The sequence below is a fragment of the Schistocerca nitens genome, chromosome 4 (assembly GCF_023898315.1).
Source record: "Schistocerca nitens isolate TAMUIC-IGC-003100 chromosome 4, iqSchNite1.1, whole genome shotgun sequence".
Classification (NCBI taxonomy): Eukaryota; Metazoa; Arthropoda; class Insecta; order Orthoptera; family Acrididae; genus Schistocerca; species Schistocerca nitens.
The window spans coordinates 958,106,079-958,128,272 of record NC_064617.1 but is presented as its reverse complement, the minus strand read 5'-3'; the positions used below and the strand labels follow the sequence as shown (position 1 = coordinate 958,128,272).

General features: G+C 44.2%; 1 protein-coding gene and 1 pseudogene across 1 annotated transcript in view; both read left to right on the top strand.

Moving 5' to 3' along the window:
• The window catches only part of LOC126252864 (facilitated trehalose transporter Tret1-like), a 98,036-nt gene extending 76,228 nt beyond the window's left edge, over positions 1–21,808 (top strand). Inside the window, exons 5-6 of the mRNA XM_049953819.1 lie at positions 4,617–4,725; positions 20,997–21,808. Coding sequence (XP_049809776.1) covers positions 4,617–4,725; positions 20,997–21,289 — 402 coding nt within the window. The 3' untranslated portion in view covers positions 21,290–21,808. The remainder of the gene's footprint in view (positions 1–4,616; positions 4,726–20,996) is intronic.
• Positions 10,836–10,953, top strand: LOC126254240 (5S ribosomal RNA; annotated as a pseudogene).
• Positions 21,809–22,194: the final 386 nt, after the last annotated feature.

Here is a 22,194-nt window from a genome sequence, read left to right as displayed (position 1 = left end):
TTCGACACTTCAGCGACTTAAGCAGAGTTTCGCTATTCATTTGTGCCACATCATCGCCAATGATGGCAAGCATATCGAACATGTCGTAATCTAAATCCGAATATCTGTAGTGAAGTTTACATGTTGAATAAAGTGTGTGAACGCCGTAGTTTGCAACTAATTTACGGTTTTTTCATGTAGTCTCTAATTGTCACCCTGTATGTTCTAGATTCTATTGTCTGCACCACCAAAACAGCTGCATCAAACAGTTGGTCTACCTCAATTATTCGATCTGTCTATCGTATATCTTGGACCACTAGAACAGCAGCAACAGATAACTATCTGATAAATTATAGTTGCTTCATTTTTGCTAGAAAATATCCCTAGCTTCTGGCTTAAGGCCTTAGTGGACTTTCTGCCTTGCTTGGTTATTTCTTACAAGTGTACACTGGAAGAGTTACGTTCTTCAAGAGCTGCTCTATCACAGTAAGCTGAAACATAACGTGCTGGATTCAGCGTGTGGTGATTTACGCTGGCATTTACCGTTTCTATGTCAAGAAGATATAAATACACTCCTGGAAATTGAAATAAGAACACCGTGAATTCATTGTCCCAGGAAGGGGAAACTTTATTGACACATTCCTGGGGTCAGATACATCACATGATCACACTGACAGAACCACAGGCACATAGACACAGGCAACAGAGCATGCACAATGTCGGCACTAGTACAGTGTATATCCACCTTTCGCAGCAATGCAGGCTGCTATTCTCCCATGGAGACGATCGTAGAGATGCTGGATGTAGTCCTGTGGAACGGCTTGCCATGCCATTTCCACCTGGCGCCTCAGTTGGACCAGCGTTCGTGCCGGACGTGCAGACCGCGTGAGACGACGCTTCATCCAGTCCCAAACATGCTCAATGGGGGACAGATCCGGAGATCTTGCTGGCCAGTGTAGTTGACTTACAGCTTCTAGAGCACGTTGGGTGGCACGGGATACATGCGGACGTGCATTGTCCTGTTGGAACAGCAAGTTCCCTTGCCGGTCTAGGAATGGTAGAACGATGAGTTCGATGACGGTTTGGATGTACCGTGCACTATTCAGTGTCCCCTCGACGATCACCAGTGGTGTACGGCCAGTGTAGGAGATCGCTCCCCACACCATGATGCCGGGTGTTGGCCCTGTGTGCCTCGGTCGTATGCAGTCCTGATTGTGGCGCTCACCTGCACGGCGCCAAACACGCATACGACCATCATTGGCACCAAGGCAGAAGTGACTCTCATCGCTGAAGACGACACGTCTCCATTCGTCCCTCCATTCACGCCTGTCGCGACACCACTGGAGGCGGGCTGCACGATGTTGGGGCGTGAGCGGAAGACGGCCTAACGGTGTGCGGGACCGTAGCCCAGCTTCATGGAGACGGTTGCGAATGGTCCTCGCCGATACCCCAGGAGCAACAGTGTCCCTAATTTGCTGGGAAGTGGCGGGTCGGTCCCCTACGGCACTGCGTAGGATCCTACGGTCTTGGCGTGCATCCGTGCGTAGCTGCGGTCCGGTCCCAGGTCGACGGGCACGTGCACCTTCCGCCGACCACTGGCGACAACATCGATGTACTGTGGAGACCTCACGCCCCACGTGTTGAGCAATTCGGCGGTACGTCCACCCGGCCTCCCGCATGCCCACTATACGCCCTCGCTCAAAGTCCGACAACTGCACATACGGTTCACGTCCACGCTGTCGCGGCATGCTACCAGTGTTAAAGACTGCGATGGAGCTCCGTATGCCACGGCAAACTGGCTGACACTGACGGCGGCGGTGCACAAATGCTGCGCAGCTAGTGCCATTCGACGGTCAACACCGCGGTTCCTGGTGTGTCCGCTGTGCCGTGCGTGTGATCATTGCTTGTACAGCCCTCTCGCAGTGTCCGGAGCAAGTATGGTGGGTCTGACACACCGGTGTCAATGTGTTCTTTTTTCCATTTCCAGGAGTGTATGTCTTCTTATAGCATTTGACATATCTTCTCATAAGTCTGCATGCTTTATTGTCACATCAGCATACGTTTCTTGATTCACCATGCTTTGTTGCGTACTTCCAGTTTCCCTGTCACCCAAAATGCTACTGTTTTCATCAAATGATGATATACTGTTTGTAGTATCATAGGCTGCACCGTTACTCGAATTATTAAAATCACTTTCTTCCACTTTGGGTGGGAATATGACGTGGCCTAACGACTCAGAAGATTTTATCATTGATCATACTGTAGTTGATGTGGAAAAGAAGGTTTCACAATGTATCAGGGCAATAATTTTTTTCCAGATTTTTGGTGCAACAAGAAACCCACGAAAATTTTAACGATCTAGTTTCTTCCCTGTCTCACCTGATGATTTCCAGAGTTCAGGAAAAGAAATGAAATGAAGAGGCTGGCATAGAAGAAGTTATGGGGCTAATCAGACCAAGTGCTTGGTGTTGGTATACACTGGTGGAGTTTCACGATCTCCTTTGGTTTGCACTTACGAGAACAGGAGGAAAGTCACCAAGTTTTACTTACAATCGTAACAAAAAATGGTTCAAATGGCTCCGAGCACTATGGGACTTAACTTCTGAGGTCATCAGTCCCCTAGAACTTAGAACTACTTAAAACTAACTAACCTAAGGACATCACACACATCAATGCCCGAAGCAGGATTCGAACCTGCGACCATAGTGGACGTGCGGCTCAGACTGTAGCGCCTAGAACCGCCCGGCCACCCTGGCCGGCTACAATCGTAACTACGTTTTTGGCGAAAAACTACTCCACTTAGTTATAATTTAATCAGTCCATTCCTTGAGAATACGAGGTGTGGCTAGAAAAAAACCGGACTAGTACTGGTGAAACAATAAAACGAATGCAATAAGGCTGAAAGTCGCGTGGCCTGTCACGTAACTCTCGCTCCGCCTACTGCTCGAGTTTCATCTGCCTCCTGCACTCAGTCTGCCCGTGGCGTCTGTTTTAAGTAGTTGACGTTTTGTCTGTGCGTCGGAAAATGTTGAGTGTACAGAAAGAACAGCGTGTTAACATCAAATTTTGTTTCAGACTAGGAAAATCTGCAAGTGAAACGTTTGTAATGTTAGAAGTGTACGGCGATGATTGTTTATCGCGAACACAAGTGTTTGAGTGGTTTAAACGATTTAAAGATGGCCGCGAAGACACCAGTGATGACACTCGCACTGGCAGACCATTGTCAGCAAAAACTGATGCAAACATTGAAAAAATCGGTAAACTTGTTCGACAAGATCGCCGTTTAACAATTAGAGCAGTGTCTGAGTTAACAGGAGTTGACAAGGAAAGTGTCGAACAAGTTTACCGATTTTTTCAATGTTTGCATCAGTTTTTGCTGACAATGGTCTGCCAGTGCGAGTGTCATCACTGGTGTCTTCGCGGCCATCTTTAAATCGTTTAAACCACTCAAACACTTGTGTTCGCGATAAACAATCATCGCCGTACACTTGTTGTAACATTACAAACGTTTCACTTGCAGATTTTCCTAGTTTGAAACAAAATTTGATGTTAACACGCTGTTCTTTCTGTACACTCAACATTTTCCGACGCACAGACAAAACGTCAACTACTTAAAACAGACGCCACGAGCAGACTGTGTGCAAGAGGCAGATGAAACTCGAGCAGTAGGCGGAGCGAGAGTCACGTGACAGGCCACGCGACTTTCAGCCTTATTGCATTCGTTTTATTGTTTCACCAGTACTAGTCCGGTTTTTTTCTAGCCACACCTCGTATTTGTTTGAAGAATAATGTTGATTAATAAATCAGTTTGTATTGAGGACTTGAGTTTTGGTCTGCCGAGATAGTATGCCGCTTCTGGGATTCTGTAACGAGCGCCGGGCCCAGATCTAATGCACCAAGCGGATTAACGACGCATGTCGGTATGCTGGCTAGCCTGGACGTTGTTTTAGGCGGTTTCCGACATCGGACTAGGTGAATGCTGGGCTGTTACCCATGTCTCGCCTCAGTTACACGATTCGTTTACGTATCTAAAACGTTCGCACACTTTCACCTGGGGTAACACATGACGCAGACAACTGGGGTATGCATATTCCGTTCCAGGGAGGGGAGAGGGGTGGTGACAGGAAGAGCATCCGGCAACCCTCTACCACTAACGTTACGAAAATCAATAATTAACATGCCCACCTCGTGAAGATGAGGGATAAAGGCCACGAAATTGATTTTTGACGTTACTTTTCCTTTCGTTTATATGTATCAGTAATGCAGGAAGCAAGTTCTGTTTCTCACTGTAACGTTCCTCTAAAACCCAGTATTTCATTTCCAAGACAAAGTGTGCAACCTTTTCAGCTCTCTGTCGCTTCTGCGATTCTTCACGAACCTGCGAATATATGATGCCTTATGTCACAATTTCCTATATGTCCGATTGCCTATATCTGTGGTTCCGTTGAAGAGGCGGCAGACTGATGCAACTACATTTTTGAATCCTTTTTTGCAGGACTGACACGTCACTAGAAAGTTGTTGCAAATCTCGAATTTTACATACCGTTAAAAGAGCATTCATTGTTTAAGTGTCGTGTCTAAAGTTTCTTATGTTTTGCTAATGTGTTTACCATGTCTCTGCGTTTCATGCGTTTCAGACGGTTTTAGCTGTGTATTTCTACCTGAGTGACACAGGGAAAAACGTCGAAGACATCGGCTGGCTTCCGCTCACTGCTCTCGTCTTCTACATCGTCACCTACACCGCAGGTTTGTTCTTGTAACTCTGATCACTACTGACGCATATTTTCCGAGTGTTAAAAAATACTGCAGTTCTATTCTATCAACTGAAACGTAGGAAACAGAAATTTCAGTATACAGTATTCTATTAATGAAAATTTACTCTTAATGTATTTAATACCTGGTGTATCAGGAATCAGTTAATAATGCTAAATTCATGTTCTCCTCTGGCCTAGTAATCAATTAAATATCTGTTTTTCGTTCCGCTCTTTAGCCCAAACGGAAGTGCCTGATTACAGTACGCTCTCACGGCGTCTGTCTAGCAGTTACTCAAATAAACAGATGTTGTGTTCGATGGTTAAAGTTTTAGCAGTTAGCCTACCATGTAGAACAGGGCTTCACAACATACGTGCTCGCGGAGCAAGCTGTGAGCAGCAAGGCGCGAGCACGGAGCAGCGCGAGCACGCTACCCCCACTACGGGACCAGAGCGGAGAGTGGGGAGAGTCACGTGGGGTACACAACAGCTGCCGCCAGTCAATGTAAATCCGCGGCCACCTGTAGCGATATCACTAACGAATTATTACTGCGACAAATGAAACAAATAAAGGAGAATGTACACGTGCCTCATAATTTTATTAGCTTAGTGTATGCCTCTACCATCTGTAGACACTGAAACTAAAGAATTCCACGACAATCCTATATTTTCAACACTTTCTTCAACACTACTTAAAATATCACCTCCGGTTGTAGTGTTCTTCATGGCTACTACATCGAGGAGCTCCTCCCTCACCTGATTAAATCGCTTCAGGCAAATGCCGGGAAGGTTCCTTTGAAAGGGCACGGCCGATTTCCTTCTCCATCCTTCCCTCACCCGAGCTTGCGCTCCGTCTCTAATGACCTCGTTGTCGACGGGACGTTAAACACTAATCTCCTCCTCCTCCTCACCTGAAGATCTCTATTAACACCTCTAATAAATATGGCAAGCTGCGCTGTTCCAGTGATATCAACTCTTTCGTCCAGAGCTAGAGAATACGCCATAAAATCTTTACAGATATTTGCAAACTGACTCTGGACGTCGTCTGCCATGTCCTGTATGCGACGCATAATGGTCATGTTAGATAATGGCACAATCAGAAACTGTTCAACTTGAGATGGACACAAATGTTCCGCAGCAGCTACCAAACATTCTTTTATTAAATCGCCATCAGTTAAGGGGCGCAGGGATTTTGCTAAAAGCAAAGCAGTTTTGTAACCCACTTTGAGAGCTGCCTCAGTTGATTTTTCTTCGTCGTCCAGATCTTCTTCGGATAGCTTCCTTTTAAGTTTAATAACTTCCTGTGCACGATCTGGTCAATCACATTTTCCAAGTCCGTAGTCTTTCGCGTGTTACGACATATAATGTCGCTGCAAATTAAATATCGTAAAAGAATTCAGCGTTTTGTGACATACTAATCATTTTGCAACACCAACTTTTTCAGTAAACAGATACAATTCCTCCCAATGGGGGTTGAACTGCGAAAGCATGGTTGGGGTTACACAACGGCGACTTCACATGATTCTTAACCAGCGAAGTGACTGTTACGAGCTGATCGTAGTACTTTAAATGTTACACAGTCGGCGCGAATTCAATAGGCACGCTGCGGCCCTATTCAAACGTGCGCGCGCATTTCCCCTCCCTCCCCTCCCTCCCCACTCCGCGACCTTGCAGCTGCTCGCGAGCAGGTGCCTGAGCAGACGCGAGTACTCGTGCTCAAAACCGGTCAGTTGTTAAGCCCTGATGTAGAAGAAGGCTTACTGTGCTCGGAACATGAAAATGGAAATCTTCCCCACGTATAAAAATGTCAGCAGGAACGCGCATTTTTATCAGAATAAGGCGTTCGAGTCTAGTGGTATAAATCCGACTGAAAATTATACCCTTCTACAAAGAATATCAGCTACACATGGATCGTCAGTCAGTCTCTATATTGACAAACTGCCTATTGGCTTCTGTCTCGGGTTCTTCGGCCGACGTTCATCTAATGATTTTCCTGACGTTTCGCCAGCACGAGTGGCTGGCATTGTCAAAGCTTCACCCTCCATTGCCGGTGGTGAACCACCGGCAATGGAGGGTGAAGCTTTGACAATGTCAGCCACTCGTGCTGGCGAAACGTCAGGAAAATCATTAGATGAACGTCGGCCGAAGAACCCGAGACAGAAGCCAATAGGCAGTTTGTCAACAAGTGGCCACGAAAGCCTCAACAATTTTGTAGTCTCTATATTATATGATGATAAAGAAAGAGCCAATACTATTAGAAGATATAGGGCGTAAGGGATATAACCGCAGATGTTTTTATATGCAGTACCTTAATATCTACACATAGTTTTTTGGTTATTTTTCTCTGGGTCTAACAATCTTCCCGAAAACACATCGCATAAATTACTACACGATGTTTTCTGCACAGTCGTAGCTGTGCTACATGGACTACGCCTGTCAGTACATACTAACCGTTTTGCGCCCTCACGTCCACATTAAAATGTGATCTGCAGACCAGAGGAAAATAAACGGTAATGGCGTGCTCTTGCCACATGCACTTCAAGGTACTAACCAACCTAAAAACATACGACTTGTAATAGCTATAATTATTAGTCTGCAAATGACGTAAATACTGATGTAATGATGTTGAGCACACCGTCCTCAGTCACCGATAGAAGTGTCTGTTCTTATACCCGTTGCAGCCTGTGCAGCTTACACCTTGCAGGGTCACCAAATAACGTGAATGATTTCGGAGATTTTTAGTTGTTGCTTTTAGTATTATTTCGCTCAAGAAGAAACCTTTTCCATAAGAATTAATTGCTCGACTTTGCATCGTAAAGTCATCAGAACTCTATTAATTTTTGTTTCTGATTTATTTCTTTATTAAAACAGTAAGAAGTATAATTTGTATTATGCATGGGTATGCACATATAAGCTATAAGCACTCAAATTATGTTTTCTAAGGAATGGATGGCGAGGGGACTCGTCATTAATTCATTTATTATCCATTTACTATTAAAGAGTATTTTTAATTTGTGAAATTACAATTAATTACTTGATAGGATGAATAAAACAATTTCTAAGGAGACGCTTTAGGGGGGCTTTTTAATCAATTAATAACACTCTCGTAAGAAAAGGAGTTTTGGTTTTAAAAACCTGAAACCTTTTCTTTAATTTTAAGAATTTAATTTTCAAGGGAAAATAGGAGTATAGTTACAGAAAACTGTCCGATGAAGGTATTATCTGGAGAGTGCGAGAACGGGCTGTAGATGCGGACGGAGGGATGGATCCCGCTCCCCCCTCCCCCCCTCCCTCTGCCGCCAGGAAAAAGGAAACCATGAGGTTGCAGGGTCGAATCCTGCCAGACGGGGCCGGCCGCGGTGGTCTAGCGGTTCTAGGCGCTCAGTCCGGAACCGCGCGACTGCTACTGTCGCAGGTTCGAATCCTGCCTCGGGCATGGATGTGTGTGATGTCCTTAGGTTGGTTAGGTTTCAGTAGTTCTAAGTTCTAGGGGACCGATGACCACAGATGTTAAGTCCCATAGTGCTCAGAGCCATTTGAACCTGCCAGACGACGGAAATTTTGTCCAGCTTTAATCTAGCTGTCTCCACTTAACAATGTAAGGAGTCGCTTGGAAAAAAAACATGCGGCTCGGATACCATGTAAAAATGCAGGTCCCCTTTCCTCAGTTGGATAACGGAGTTAGATTAGGGGCACGCAAGTCGCCAACGTGGCGTCCAACCGAAATACTTCAATGCAAACTATTAATGTGTTTGACGTGTTATTGTGCCGAAATATGCACAAAAGTAAAAATTATGACTTTTCCTAAAGCCGAAAGGACCGCAATTACTGATTTGCCTGCTTCCCAATTACCTCAACTCACACAGAGTCATCAAAATGACTCGTTTTACAATATGTGTTTTTATCAGTGTTCATATTATCATTTGTCTGATTTGTGCTTGATTTCATGAAACAACAATTTCTCTTGTACATCATAAATGGCGGCATGTGGTGCGGTCTATTTGCATGTAACTTGAGGCCAGACAGTTTCCCATCAAATGTCCTAAATCCCAGAGACGTTATGGAGAGATTTGAGATTAATCGATTAACCTTGGCACTGGGTCTAGAGATCCTAAACTCTCAGTAACATTTTGTTCAATCTTAAATTAAGATATACCACTCAGATTCAAGAGGGCTACTTCTAGGTCGACCATCGCTCCAGTAGTACAAGTCAGCGTCCAGTGTTAAAGACAACATAAATAAAAGTAAATGGAATCAAATATTACTGTCCTCGATGAATGCCACATTATTAGACATTAATTAATGAGTATCACCCCTAACTGCGAAAATGTACCTCATTTTAGTTGAAGTACGGTTTCGGTTTTTCTGTTCAACCCATTTTCAGATCCACTAGACATGGCTTCATTAAAAAAGCTGAAAACGTTTCTGGGCTAAAACAGAAAATTTTAGCTTCTATAGCGGCTATTGGATACTTCAGAAAATAGTTGCGCAACAGCCGCTCTCTCCAGACACGGATAAACTAATAAATATTAGACAAATGTCTAACTATGATCATTATCGGTAACTGTACATCCACTGCCTGCTCTAGACTTTTCGATGGATTACGGCGTTCTACTACACACATCAATGTTGCTCTTGCATGTTGCCTAATTTTGTACATCCACTCCCATGAGGTCTTTTCGGATTTTTCTTATCGTTTCGTATCCAGCAATCGGTTTGTCCTTATCGTTTCGTATGCAGCAGCGTCCTGGGTTCGTATATTATCCGTTCGTCTGGATGATACATGTCTCATATGTCTCCATTTCATTTTCGTTGCGGTCACATTAAGCCTTCCACTCCAGTATGTTCTCTGATCTATTTCATTTATATATGGGACCATAAAAAGTATCAGTTTCTTGCTTGTAATACATTTTCGTGTTCTGTTTTAATTTATCCAGAATCTATGATCAACACCCATCTGGTTTCTTAGATACCTTGAGCTTCCTTCATGATTTCGTGATTAGAGCACAATATTCAGGCAAATAAAAGCATTGCTGTTCAGGTGTCTCTAAAGCCATTGTTATTTTGCCTATATATTAATATCGCTCCTCCATACTCGCACACACTAATTACTGTTGTAATCATCAGTTGCTCTTGGTGTCAAACATACGAATGTCGCTGAAAGAGCAACATTTACCAGAAAAATCAGCTGCTGCCATAAAAAAAAATGGTTCAAATGGCTTTGAGCACTGTGGGACTTAACATCTATGGTCATCAGTCCCCTAGAACTTAGAACTACTTAAACCTAAATAACCTAAGGACAGCACACAACACCCAGTCATCACGAGGCAGAGAAAATCCCTGACCCCGCCGGGAATCGAACCCGGGAACCCGGGCGTCGGAAGCGAGAGCGCTACCGCACGACCACGAGATGCGGACAGCTGCCATCAGCTGGCTTGTTTGCAAGACGCATCAGCCAAATAAGATTAGGCAACAGGTAAACCAAAATACATGAAACTACAGATTAGCAACAATAAATTACGAAAATAACCTATGCATTAAGTAACTTGAGTGTTAATATGATGTAATACAGAGTAGTCAATGTTCACCTGCGCTGATCAATCTTTGCACAGTGGTCTAGACATTAATCCAGTGAACGATAATTTCAATCGTGTTAGAATGACTCTTCTTGACCGCGATAGTAGACGCGGTCCTGATACAGTCTTGAGGTGCTGTTGACACTCCGCGTACTGATTCTGATAGTAACAAGGGATACCTTCGTCCTCGAACGCTCAGAACCGCATGAAACCATGGTTTGACTAATACGCGATCATAAAAACAGTAATGGTTTGCGTCATTTCCGTGCAAAACTCTGCACTTGCCTGCTAACTCCATCAGACACTGGCGCGTTGAAAGCTGCACTAACAAGTGCTCGAGTTTCGTGAAAGGTGTGGCAGCAGTGTTCGCATGTCTCTTACTGTGTGTACGGTGTACAGTGATATCATAAAGAGAATTAATCCTACGAATGTGGACCAAATATTAGGGACAAAATTACGACGTGCTGGATATGGAAATGAAATCGGTGTCGAGACTTTGCGGATATATTATATCACATAATAGTACAGAGCCAACGGCCTTGCCGCACTGGTAATACCGGTTCCCGTCAGATCACCGAAGTTAAGCGCTGTCGGGCTGGGCTAGCACTTGGATGGGTGACCATCCGGTCTGCTGAGCGCTGTTGGCAAGCGGGGTGCACTCAGCTCTTGTGAGGCAAACTGAGGAGCTACTTGACTGAGAAGCAGCGGCTCCGGTCTCGGAAACTGACATACGGCGGAGAGAGCGGTATGCTGACCACATGCCCCTCCATATCTGCATCCAATAATGGTGCCTATGAACTAGAGGATGACACGACGACCAGTCAGTGCCCTTGGGCCTCGTGACCTGTTGGGGTGGAGTTAATAGAACAGAAATATAATAGAGGTGACACAGAAATGTACGACGTTACGCTGGATAGTTATACTGGTTTTGGAGGACAAGAAGAACCTCAACCTGAAGGTGGCCGTTCAAGCAGTACAAGACGTTCAACTCCAGAGCAACAGGAATAGTCCAGTCCGAGAGACTAAGAACTGTCTCCGCCTAAACACTCGAGGACCAGTGTATAAAAAGATATTGATGACAGCGTACTACAGAACGCCTACGAAGACTGTCACAATCGTGGCTTTAGTATCTATAGCAATCTTAAGAGGCGCTAAAAATAGCCGATTAATTCTGAATTACGTGTCTAGCAAAAAGCGAGCAGAAACTCGTTTCTTAGGAAACTGAATATTGCAATTAAAAAGTATAAAAGAGCAATTCATATCGCAATTAGATACAGAAAGGTGGTATGGATCTACAGTTCACGATTGGCATATGCAAATGGGGGCACTAGAAGCTTCTAAAATAATTGGTTTGGGCAATTTCAAAGCAGGAAACAAAAGAAAACTTTGGAGTAGGTATTACAATCCATGGAGAAGAAATAAAAACTTTGAGTTTCGCCGATTGCATTGTAATTCTATCAGAGACAGCAAAGGACTTGGAAGAGCAGTTGAACGGAATGCATAATGTCTTGAAAGAAGGATATAAGATGGCCATCAACAAAAGCAAAACGAGGATAATGGAATGTAGTCGAATTAAGTCGGGTGATGCTGAGGGAATTAGATTAGGAAATGAGACACTTAAAGTAGTAAAGGAGTTTTGCTATTTGGGGAGCAAAATAACTGAGGATGGTCGAAGAAGAGAGGATATAAAATGTAGACTGGCAATGGAAAGGAAAGCGTTTCTGAAGAAAAGAAATTTGTTAACATCGAGTATAGATTTAAGTGTCAGGTAGTCGCTTCTGAAAGTATTTGTATGGAGCGTAGCCATGTACGGAAGTGAAACATGGACGATAACTAGTTTGGACAAGAAGAGAATAGAAGGTTTCGAAATGTGGTGCTACAGAAGAATCCTGAAGATTAGATGGGTAGATCATATAAGTAATGAGGAGGCACTGAATAGGATTGGGGAGACGAGAAGTTTGTGGCACAACTTGACTAGAAGAAGGGATCGATTGGTAGGACATGTTCTGAGGCATCAAGGGATCACCAATTTAGTACTGGAGGGAAGCTTGGAGGGTAAAAATCGTAGAGGGAGACCAAGAGATGAATGCACTAAATAGATTCAGAAGGATATAGGTTGCAGTAGGTGCTGGGAGATGAAGAAGCTTGTACAGGATAGAGTTGCATGGAGAGCTGCATCAAACCAGTCTCAGGACTGAAGACCACAACAACAATAACAACAACAATTTCAAAGCTTCAATTTCTTTGATCGAAAATCATAAATCTGAATATTACTACATTTCTCACACTTAAGGACGGAGAGGACGATAACAGCATTTGTCAGATTGACCAACAGTCTGTGGAGGAAGTGAACGTGTTTGTGACAGAGCAGGGTGTGGAGAAAGGAAATGACTGGAACAGAGCCAATTACAGTATGAAATGTCTTCATCTTCAACACTGTCTCACAAATGAAAGAAAACTACAGCTAGTGTGGTGCAGTCTGTACATAGCTCTACGCACAGCCACACAAGTGATGTGGCTTTATCAATGATAGGCAGACTACCAAACAAGTTGTGCATCTGCTTTCAAGAGGCACAAGCGTCTTCGGACCAAATATTTCAAAGAAACTAAAAGATCCTGCCCACGAAACATTCACGTCGAAACAAACAAAAGTCCTTGGCGGACAAGTAACAAGTGAAAATAGCCTATTGCTTTGTGATTCCTGGTCAGATCATAAAGATAGCACGCTTCTAAATGCAAGGTTTCGAAACAAAGACGTAATGCTGCAGATGTTGCCACCGAAGACAACAAAATATTGACAACCCCTCGACGTTTACTTATTTGGGTTCAAAATGGTTCAAATGGCTCTGAGCACTATGGGACTTAACATCTGAGGTCATCAGTCCCCTAGAACTTAGAACTACTTAAACCTGACTAACCTAAGGACATCACACACATCCATGCCCGAGGCAGGATTCGAACCTGCGACCGAAGCGGTCGCGCGGTTCCAGACTGAAGCGCCTAGAACCGCTCAGCCACAACGGCCGGCACTTATTTGGGCAACGTAAACTCTTTATCAGAAGGATTGCTGATTTTGTAAGACTGCAGAGTGCCAAACCACAAGTGCAGATACATGATCGTTGTCTCATATCAGACTTCATTCTGTGATTTACAACCAATTTTCTATACGAAAGTATACGCTAGTGTTGGCGATAGGCAGTTTATGACAGTGATATACTCATATCATCATTTTAAAACGTAATTAGTGTGACTTTTGATATCGGACTGCTTGAATACGAAACTGATTTTGAATGTAGAAACGTGAGAACTAATAGAAGCACTATCAAGTGTGGAGGATATGTGTGTTTTGCGCTATTATAATTACTTTAAGCAGAGAGTTTTTGGCGCTGTTTATTGAAAACGTAATGATACTATGACGTCACTGAATTACATTTAATTTTCCTCCTGTGGTACTGATATCTAGTTACTTTGTTTCTCTCCATTAAAAAGTGACTTGCGGTAGCACGCAACATTTCGCATTGAAATGACACACATCACTGTTTTTTTTTTTTTTTTTTTTTTTTACGATCAAATGTTATTCTACGAGGTGTGGCTAGAAAAAAACCGGACTAGTACTGGTGAAACAATAAAACGAATGCAATAAAGCTGAAAGTCGCGTGGCCTGTCACGTGCCTCTCGCTCCGCCTACTGCTCGAGTTTCATCTGCCTCCTGCACTCAGTCTGCCCGTGGCGTCTGTTTTAAGTAGTTGACGTTTTATCTGTGCGTCGGAAAATGTTGAGTGTACAGAAAGAACAGCGTGTTAACATCAAATTTTGTTTCAAACTAGGAAAACCTGCAAGTGAAACGTTAGTAATGTTACAACAAGTGTACGGCGATGATTGTTTATCGCGAACACAAGTGTTTGAGTGGTTTAAACGATTTAAAGATGGCCGCGAAGACACCAGTGATGACACTCGCACTGGCAGACCATTGTCAGCAAAAACTGATGCAAACATTGAGAAAATCGGTAAACTTGTTCGACAAGATCGCCGCTTAACAATCAGAGCAGTGTCTGAGTTAACAGGAGTTGACAAGGAAAGTGTTAGGCAGATTCTTCATGAAAGTTTCAACATGAACAAAGTGTGTTCAAAAATGGTTCCAAAGTGTCTCACAATTGAACAGAAGGAACGCCGAAGAATGATTTGTTCTGACATCCTGGAAAACATTGAAAGTGATCCCACCTTCTTACAAAATGTTATTACCTGCGATGAATCGTGGTTTTTTACTTACGATCCCGAAACTAAACGCCAATCGATGCGTTGGAAAACTCCTGGTTCTCTACGACAAAAAAACCACGAATGTCAAAATCGAAATTCAAGGCAATAATGATTGTTTTTTTTTTGACATCAAAGGGATTGTGCACATTGATTGGGTACCAGAGGGACAAACAGTGAATCAGCATTACTACATTAGCGTCCTGGCTACCCTACGTGAGCGAGTACGGAGAAAACGGAACGATTTGTGGAGAAAAAAGTCATGGATCCTTCACCAAGACAATGCCCCAGCTCACAGTGCGTTGTCAGTGAAGACGTTTTTGGCAAAACACAACATTCCCATCTTAGATCATCCACCCTACTCACCTGATTTGGCTCCCTGTGACTTTTTTCTTTTCCCTAAAGTCAAGTCAGCTTTGAAAGGAACTAGATTTGAGACTGTTGAAGCAGTAAAAGAAAAAGCGACGGAAGTAATGTATGGACTTACCGAAAATGATCTGCAGCATTGCTATGAACAGTGGAAAATTCGTATGGAGCGGTGTAGAGACCGAGGAGGAGAGTACATTGAAGGAAATAACATGAAATTGTAAATAATTGTAAATAAATGTTTTTCCAGCATCAGTCCGGTTTTTTTCTAGGCGCACCTCGTAAGCATAGTTTCGTACCATTCCGCGGGTTGAAGGTCAAAGCTGTCCCTTGTAGATTAATGGTTCAAATGGCTCTGAGCACTATGGGACTCAACTGCTGTGGTCATAAGTCCCCTAGAACTTAGAACTACTTAAACCTAACTAACCTAAGGACAGCACACAACACCCAGCCATCACGAGGCAGAGAAAATCCCTGACCCCGCCGGGAATCGAACCCGGGAACCCGGGCGTGGGAAGCGAGAACGCTACCGCACGACCACGAGATGCGGGCCCTTGTAGATTAAGCAGAACTGTGTGTCCGTTTATAATACGCCTTTGGCGGATGGATTCCCACTTGCGTACCATTGACATATGAGAGAAGAATAAATAGTCCGTGTTGCGTATATCCTTTCTCTATACGACTGTCTCTTCTATCTTCTGGTGGACGCAGCAATTTCTGTCTGTTTACAGATGATCACGAATTGTCAATCAGTCTAGCTTCGGGTCAGTAATTGAAACTTTCGTACTTTTATGCCTAGTTATCTACCATTAATTAAAGGAAACTTAGTGTTTATTTCCTGAATGACAGCATTCCATTTCATTGATAATAGACGCTATCTTTGCTACTGCATAAGGCATTAACAGTCAATGTTACAGCCCTGAAATCGTAGTCCTAAAGTGAATCAAGAGTCAAAAGCAATTTGTCTGACAGTGACAAAATTATCTCATATGCTGAAAGAAAAAGACGTCCACGTAGTTGTGTGTGCACTGAGCAGAGTTCAGTCTCTTTCTAAAAGGGGAAATAGAGACCACGGGAGAGATAAGCCCAGAATTACAGGGGATTACACTGAATGTGTGCGAAATCAGGAACAACAATTTCGAATAAATCTACACTGAGACGAAAACAGCAAAATAAAAATTTTGCTTCCAAATTCAGTGTAAGACGACTCATCGTCGAAGACTAAAGGCACGCCACGCCTAACCTCGTCTTGCCGAAAGTGCAGCCTTCGCAAACTCTTACAATAATTATAAAAAATCATTTTAAAACACATTGAGAAAGGGCATAACAGAATACAAAGAATAAATGGTGGAAACAAGAATGTGCGCGTGTGTCAGAACACGTGTGGAATTACTGGTTGGTCGTTGGACCCGTTAAAATACGTGAAAATCAACTAAAAAAATTTGTGCAATCTTAATATTCTCAGAATGTAGTTTCCATTTTGGCTGTTTAAGAACAAATAAAAACGATCGAAGGCCTTTCGTGACACACACATAGAAATAATGGAGGTTTTCTTATCAACTACTTGCAACGCAGTCTGTCCGGGAAAGCTCCTGTCAGTTCAGCGTTTACCCGAAAAATTGTCCACTGGCACAAAGGGCTACACCTACGTTCCCACGTAAAAGAAAGCTTTCGTAAGATTCTCTGACCAACTCAACAAGGTCGCACGCGTTTCCTGTATTCAAGAATTTCCAACTTCACGAATATCGATACTGTCAGGGTATCTTTGCTTCATATTTCCTCTTACTGAAGGCATGATGAAGCATGATGAAACCTAGTGTGGCTAATATGGCTAGCATTTATTGCCGTACATACAGGCAACAGAACCACTTTTCATAGCACCTTTATTTATATGTTGTTTTTTGTTCCCATCGATTAGGCAACTTTTTATCTGTATCAACAACTATCACAGATCATAAAACATTCTCGACCAACAAAAAAAGAATGGAGAAACAACACACGATTTACTTCTGTTTTGCCTGTGAAACAGCATGGACGTAGAAACGAAATACACTCCTGGAAATGGAAAAAAGAACACATTGACACCGGTGTGTCAGACCCACCATACTTGCTCCGGACACTGCGAGAGGGCTGTACAAGCAATGATCACACGCACGGCACAGCGGACACACCAGGAACCGCGGTGTTGGCCGTCGAATGGCGCTAGCTGCGCAGCATTTGTGCACCGCCGCCGTCAGTGTCAGCCAGTTTGCCGTGGCATACGGAGCTCCATCGCAGTCTTTAACACTGGTAGCATGCCGCGACAGCGTGGACGTGAACCGTATGTGCAGTTGACGGACTTTGAGCGAGGGCGTATAGTGGGCATGCGGGAGGCCGGGTGGACGTACCGCCGAATTGCTCAACACGTGGGGCGGGAGGTCTCCACAGTACATCGATGTTGTCGCCAGTGGTCGGCGGAAGGTGCACGTGCCCGTCGACCTGGGACCGGACCGCAGCGACGCACGGATGCACGCCAAGACCGTAGGATCCTACGCAGTGCCGTAGGGGACCGCACCGCCACTTCCCAGCAAATTAGGGACACTGTTGCTCCTGGGGTATCGGCGAGGACCATTCGCAACCGTCTCCATGAAGCTGGGCTACGGTCCCGCACACCGTTAGGCCGTCTTCCGCTCACGCCCCAACATCGTGCAGCCCGCCTCCAGTGGTGTCGCGACAGGCGTGAATGGAGGGACGAATGGAGACGTGTCGTCTTCAGCGATGAGAGTCGCTTCTGCCTTGGTGCCAATGATGGTCGTATGCGTGTTTGGCGCCGTGCAGGTGAGCGCCACAATGAGGACTGCATACGACCGAGGCACACAGGGCCAACACCCGGCATCATGGTGTGGGGAGCGATCTCCTACACTGGCCGTACACCACTGGTGATCGTCGAGGGGACACTGAATAGTGCACGGTACATCCAAACCGTCATCGAACCCATCGTTCTACCATTCCTAGACCGGCAAGGGAACTTGCTGTTCCAACAGGACAATGCACGTCCGCATGTATCCCGTGCCACCCAACGTGCTCTAGAAGGTGTAAGTCAACTACCCTGGCCAGCAAGATCTCCGGATCTGTCCCCCATTGAGCATGTTTGGGACTGGATGAAGCGTCGTCTCACGCGGTCTGCACGTCCAGCACGAACGCTGGTCCAACTGAGGCGCCAGGTGGAAATGGTATGGCAAGCCGTTCCACAGGACTACATCCAGCATCTCTACGATCGTCTCCATGGGAGAATAGCAGCCTGCATTGCTGCGAAAGGTGGATATACACTGTACTAGTGCCGACATGGTGCATGCTCTGTTGCCTGTGTCTATGTGCCTGTGGTTCTGTCAGTGTGATCATGTGATGTATCTGACCCCAGGAATGTGTCAATAAAGTTTCCCCTTCCTGGGACAATGAATTCACGGTGTTCTTATTTCAATTTCCAGGAGTGTATTTGCGTGTAGAATTCGATTTGTGTAGTCGATATGTATAAATGGCAAATACTTGATAGTCCAAAACGGAAAAGTAACTCATCTTGGTGAGTTGATTAAGCAACGCAACTGTTTTTGTTCCAATGCCGTGAAATTAATACCTGAATTTTACAGAATTTTATTTACCGCAGGCTTCCGAAGAACGATTAACACTCAGCTGTTCGTAAGAAAAAGTAAAGAATGGCTATGTTGGTTTTGAGTAACGGTTTGGGATGTTAAACAGCATATGATTTGCAACACACAAATTTATTTCAAAATACTGTATCTGTGTGGCGGAAGATTTACTTCAAATTTTGCAGAAAGATTTTTCAAAAGAAAAATGTTTCAGAGGCTCGTTTTGCTGCCATTTTCGATTGCTGTGATGTCCTCCAGTGAGGTCACTGCAGTGCAGTTTCCTGTGTCCTGACCACACCCTCTATTTCCGCCTAAAATACATTATCGAAGCTCTATTGTTTAATCAGATTACACTTTGCCTCAGAGATACATGTATGTCCTGATTACGCAGTCTGACGGCGCGAATTTGTCGACTCCTCCATAATGAGAACCCGGAAAATTTGTCCTTAAAGATAACGTTCCTAAATGAATAACGTCCACAAGACACCGAAACACTTCCTTGTGACGATTCCTTCTGCACAGACTAGAAATAACGTAAAATGAGAGCAATTACAAAATTCTGCTTTTAAAAAATAAATAATATTTTTGAAACTACACTACTGGCCATTAAAATTGCTACACCAAGAAGAAATGCAGATGATAAACGGGTATTCATTGGACAAATATAATATACTAGAACTGACATGTGATTACATTTTCACGCAGTTTTGGTGCATACATCCTCAGAAATCAGTACCCAGAACAACCATCTCTGGGCGTATTATCGGCCTTGATACGCCAGGACATTGAGTCAAACAGAACTTGGATGGCGTGTACAGGTACAGCTGCCCATACTGCTTCAACACGATACAACAGTTCATCAATAGTAGTGGCTGGTGTATTCTGACGAGCCAGTTGCTCGGCCACCATTGACCAGACGTTTTCAATTGGTGAGAGATCTGGAGAATGTGCTGGCCTGGGTAGCAGTCGAACATTTTCTGTATCCAGAAAGGCCCCTACAGGACCTGCAACATGCGGTCGTGCATTATCCTGCTGAAAGGGATCAAATGAAGGGTAGAGCCACGGGTCGTAACAAATCTGAAATGTAACGTCCACTATTCAAAGTGCCGTCAATGCGAACAAGAGGTGACCGAGTCGTGTAACCAATGGCACCCCATACCATTATGCCGGGTGATACGCAGTATGGCGATGACGAATACACGCTTCCAATGTGCGTTCACTGCGATGTCGCCAAACACGGAAGCGACCATCATGATGCTGTAATCAGAACCTTGATTCATCCGAAAAAACGACGTTTTGCCATTCTTGCACCCAGCTTCGTCGTTGAGTACACCATCGCAGGCGCTCCTGTCTGTGATGCAGCGTCAAGGGTAACCGCAGCCATGGTCTCCAAGCTGATAGTCCATGGTGCTGCAAATGTCGTCGAACTGTTCGTGCAGATGGTTGTTGCCTTGCGAAAGTCCCCGTCTGTTGACTCAGGGATCGAGACGTGGCTGCACGATCCGTTACAGCCATGCGGTTAAGATGCCTGTCATCTCGACTGTTAGTGATACGAAGCAGTTGGGATCCAGCACGGCTTTCCGTATTACCCTCCTGAACCCACCGATTCCATATTCTGCTAACAGTCATTGAATCTCGACCAACGCGAACAGCAATGTCGCGATACGATAAACCACAATCGCGATAGGCTACAATCCGACCTTTATCAAAGTCGGAAACGTGATGGTACGCATTTCTCCTCCTTACACGAGGCATCACAACAACGTTTCACCAGGTAACGCCGGTCAACTGCTGTTTATATATGAGAAAGCGGGTGGGAACTTTTCTCATGTTAGCACGTTGTAGGTGTCGCCACCGGCGCAAACCTTGTGTCAATGCTCTGAAATGGTAATCATTGCATATCACAGCATCTTCTTCCTTTCGGTTAAATTTCGCGCCTGCAGCACGTCACCTTCGTGGTGTAGCAATTTTAATGGCCAGTAGTGTATATCGGAGATTACATAACAATTCGGTTTGCAATGTCAGATGTGTCTAACTGTGATGTATATCCTCAGTATCGTAGGGACATGCATAAAGTGCCACCCAGGACTATCACAAGTGTTTGGCGAAGGACGTAACATTTCCGCAGATCCATATAGGGCGATAGACCATCTTCTGAGAAACAGATCGCCGCTGACTTTAAATGTGTATGACTGTAGGGCGTCAGGAACCCAATTCTACATTACTCTATGGAATCTATTAGGTTTCAGCAGCCGATGACTGTTATCGTATCTAGTGCCTCCCCATTACTTTGGTAAAATAATTGTATAGCAATCGTAAAGTCGATGCGCGGTTTTAGAAAGTCAGTTACGAAATTTATACGAAAAGCACCATAAATGATGATTGTATTCATGTGTATTCAGAAATGCTTGTTCCTTATCTACGGCACCATTCTCTTGTTCCAGGCTACGGCGGTCTACCGTTCACCGTTACAGGGGAAATCTTCGCGCAGAACGTCAAGTCTGTGGCTCTACCAGCAGCTGTCTTCGTTTCGTGGACCATGTCCTTCTTGGTGACGAGGCTCTTCGAGGACATTTCCATCGCCGTTGGCAATTACGGGCCCTTCTTTCTGTTCGCAGCTTGCTCCTTACTAGCCTCCCTCTACGTGTACTTTTTGCTGCCTGAAACGAAGGGGAAGACTTTGGAAGAGATACAGGTTATGCTTGAAAGCGATAGGCCCGTCCGAGCATGTTGCTGAAGAGATTCGAGACTGAAAAATATTTTATTTTGGAACAGCTTCGCCTCTGGTGCGCGATGAAATCGTCCACGACAGAATCGGAAGGAGCAAAAGTTAATGTTTGACACCGAGCACAATTCTTAAAAGGGGTCTGACGCTGTTAGAAGAAATGACGGCGAATGTCATTCACCTTTATTTTGTGAAAACTGTTTGTAAGGGCATTGATCAGTATTAATTTCTATTAATGTGTCGTTGGCCGAGAGCAAGGCGAGAAAACTAACGTTAACACTCAGGGCCTATAGTGAAGAAGTATTCTCTTTTAGGCCAAGAGGATGAAGAACGCTAAATCAGAATTCACTCGTAGTTGTTCGTCCGAATGTGAAGCCATGTGAAGAAAGAGACTCACTATTGATGAAATGCAGTGCATTCCCATCACATTGTGTTGGATATTTTGGACTAAAATATGGTCTAAGCATTCTGTAAATGTACTGATTGTGAGAAAGTCTGTGACTATTTTCATTTGAGAAATGTTTAACAGAACATGGCATTTCTGTTTACAATTACTTTTATTGTGGTAAATTTGAACATAATATGTAAAAGTAAGTAAGAAAACCACATTCAGCTATATAAGAAAGTGAGGTTTCAGATATCATTGCTATCGTTTGTATTTATTGTACCGGCAACTTACTTTTAAGTGGTTATTTTGCCAAGTATGCAAAATCAAAATAGCCTTCTCCACTACTAACAAGTAGCACAAAATATTGTTGCCTTTCTCTTACCAGTCAAATACTTCTCCACATACATCTCTTCTGTAGTGATTCCAACACTTCTATTAGAAGCCATTACTCACATTGGCTCTGACACATCCATGCCCGAGGCAGGATTCGAACCTGCGACCGTAGCGGTCACGCGGTTCCAGACTGAAG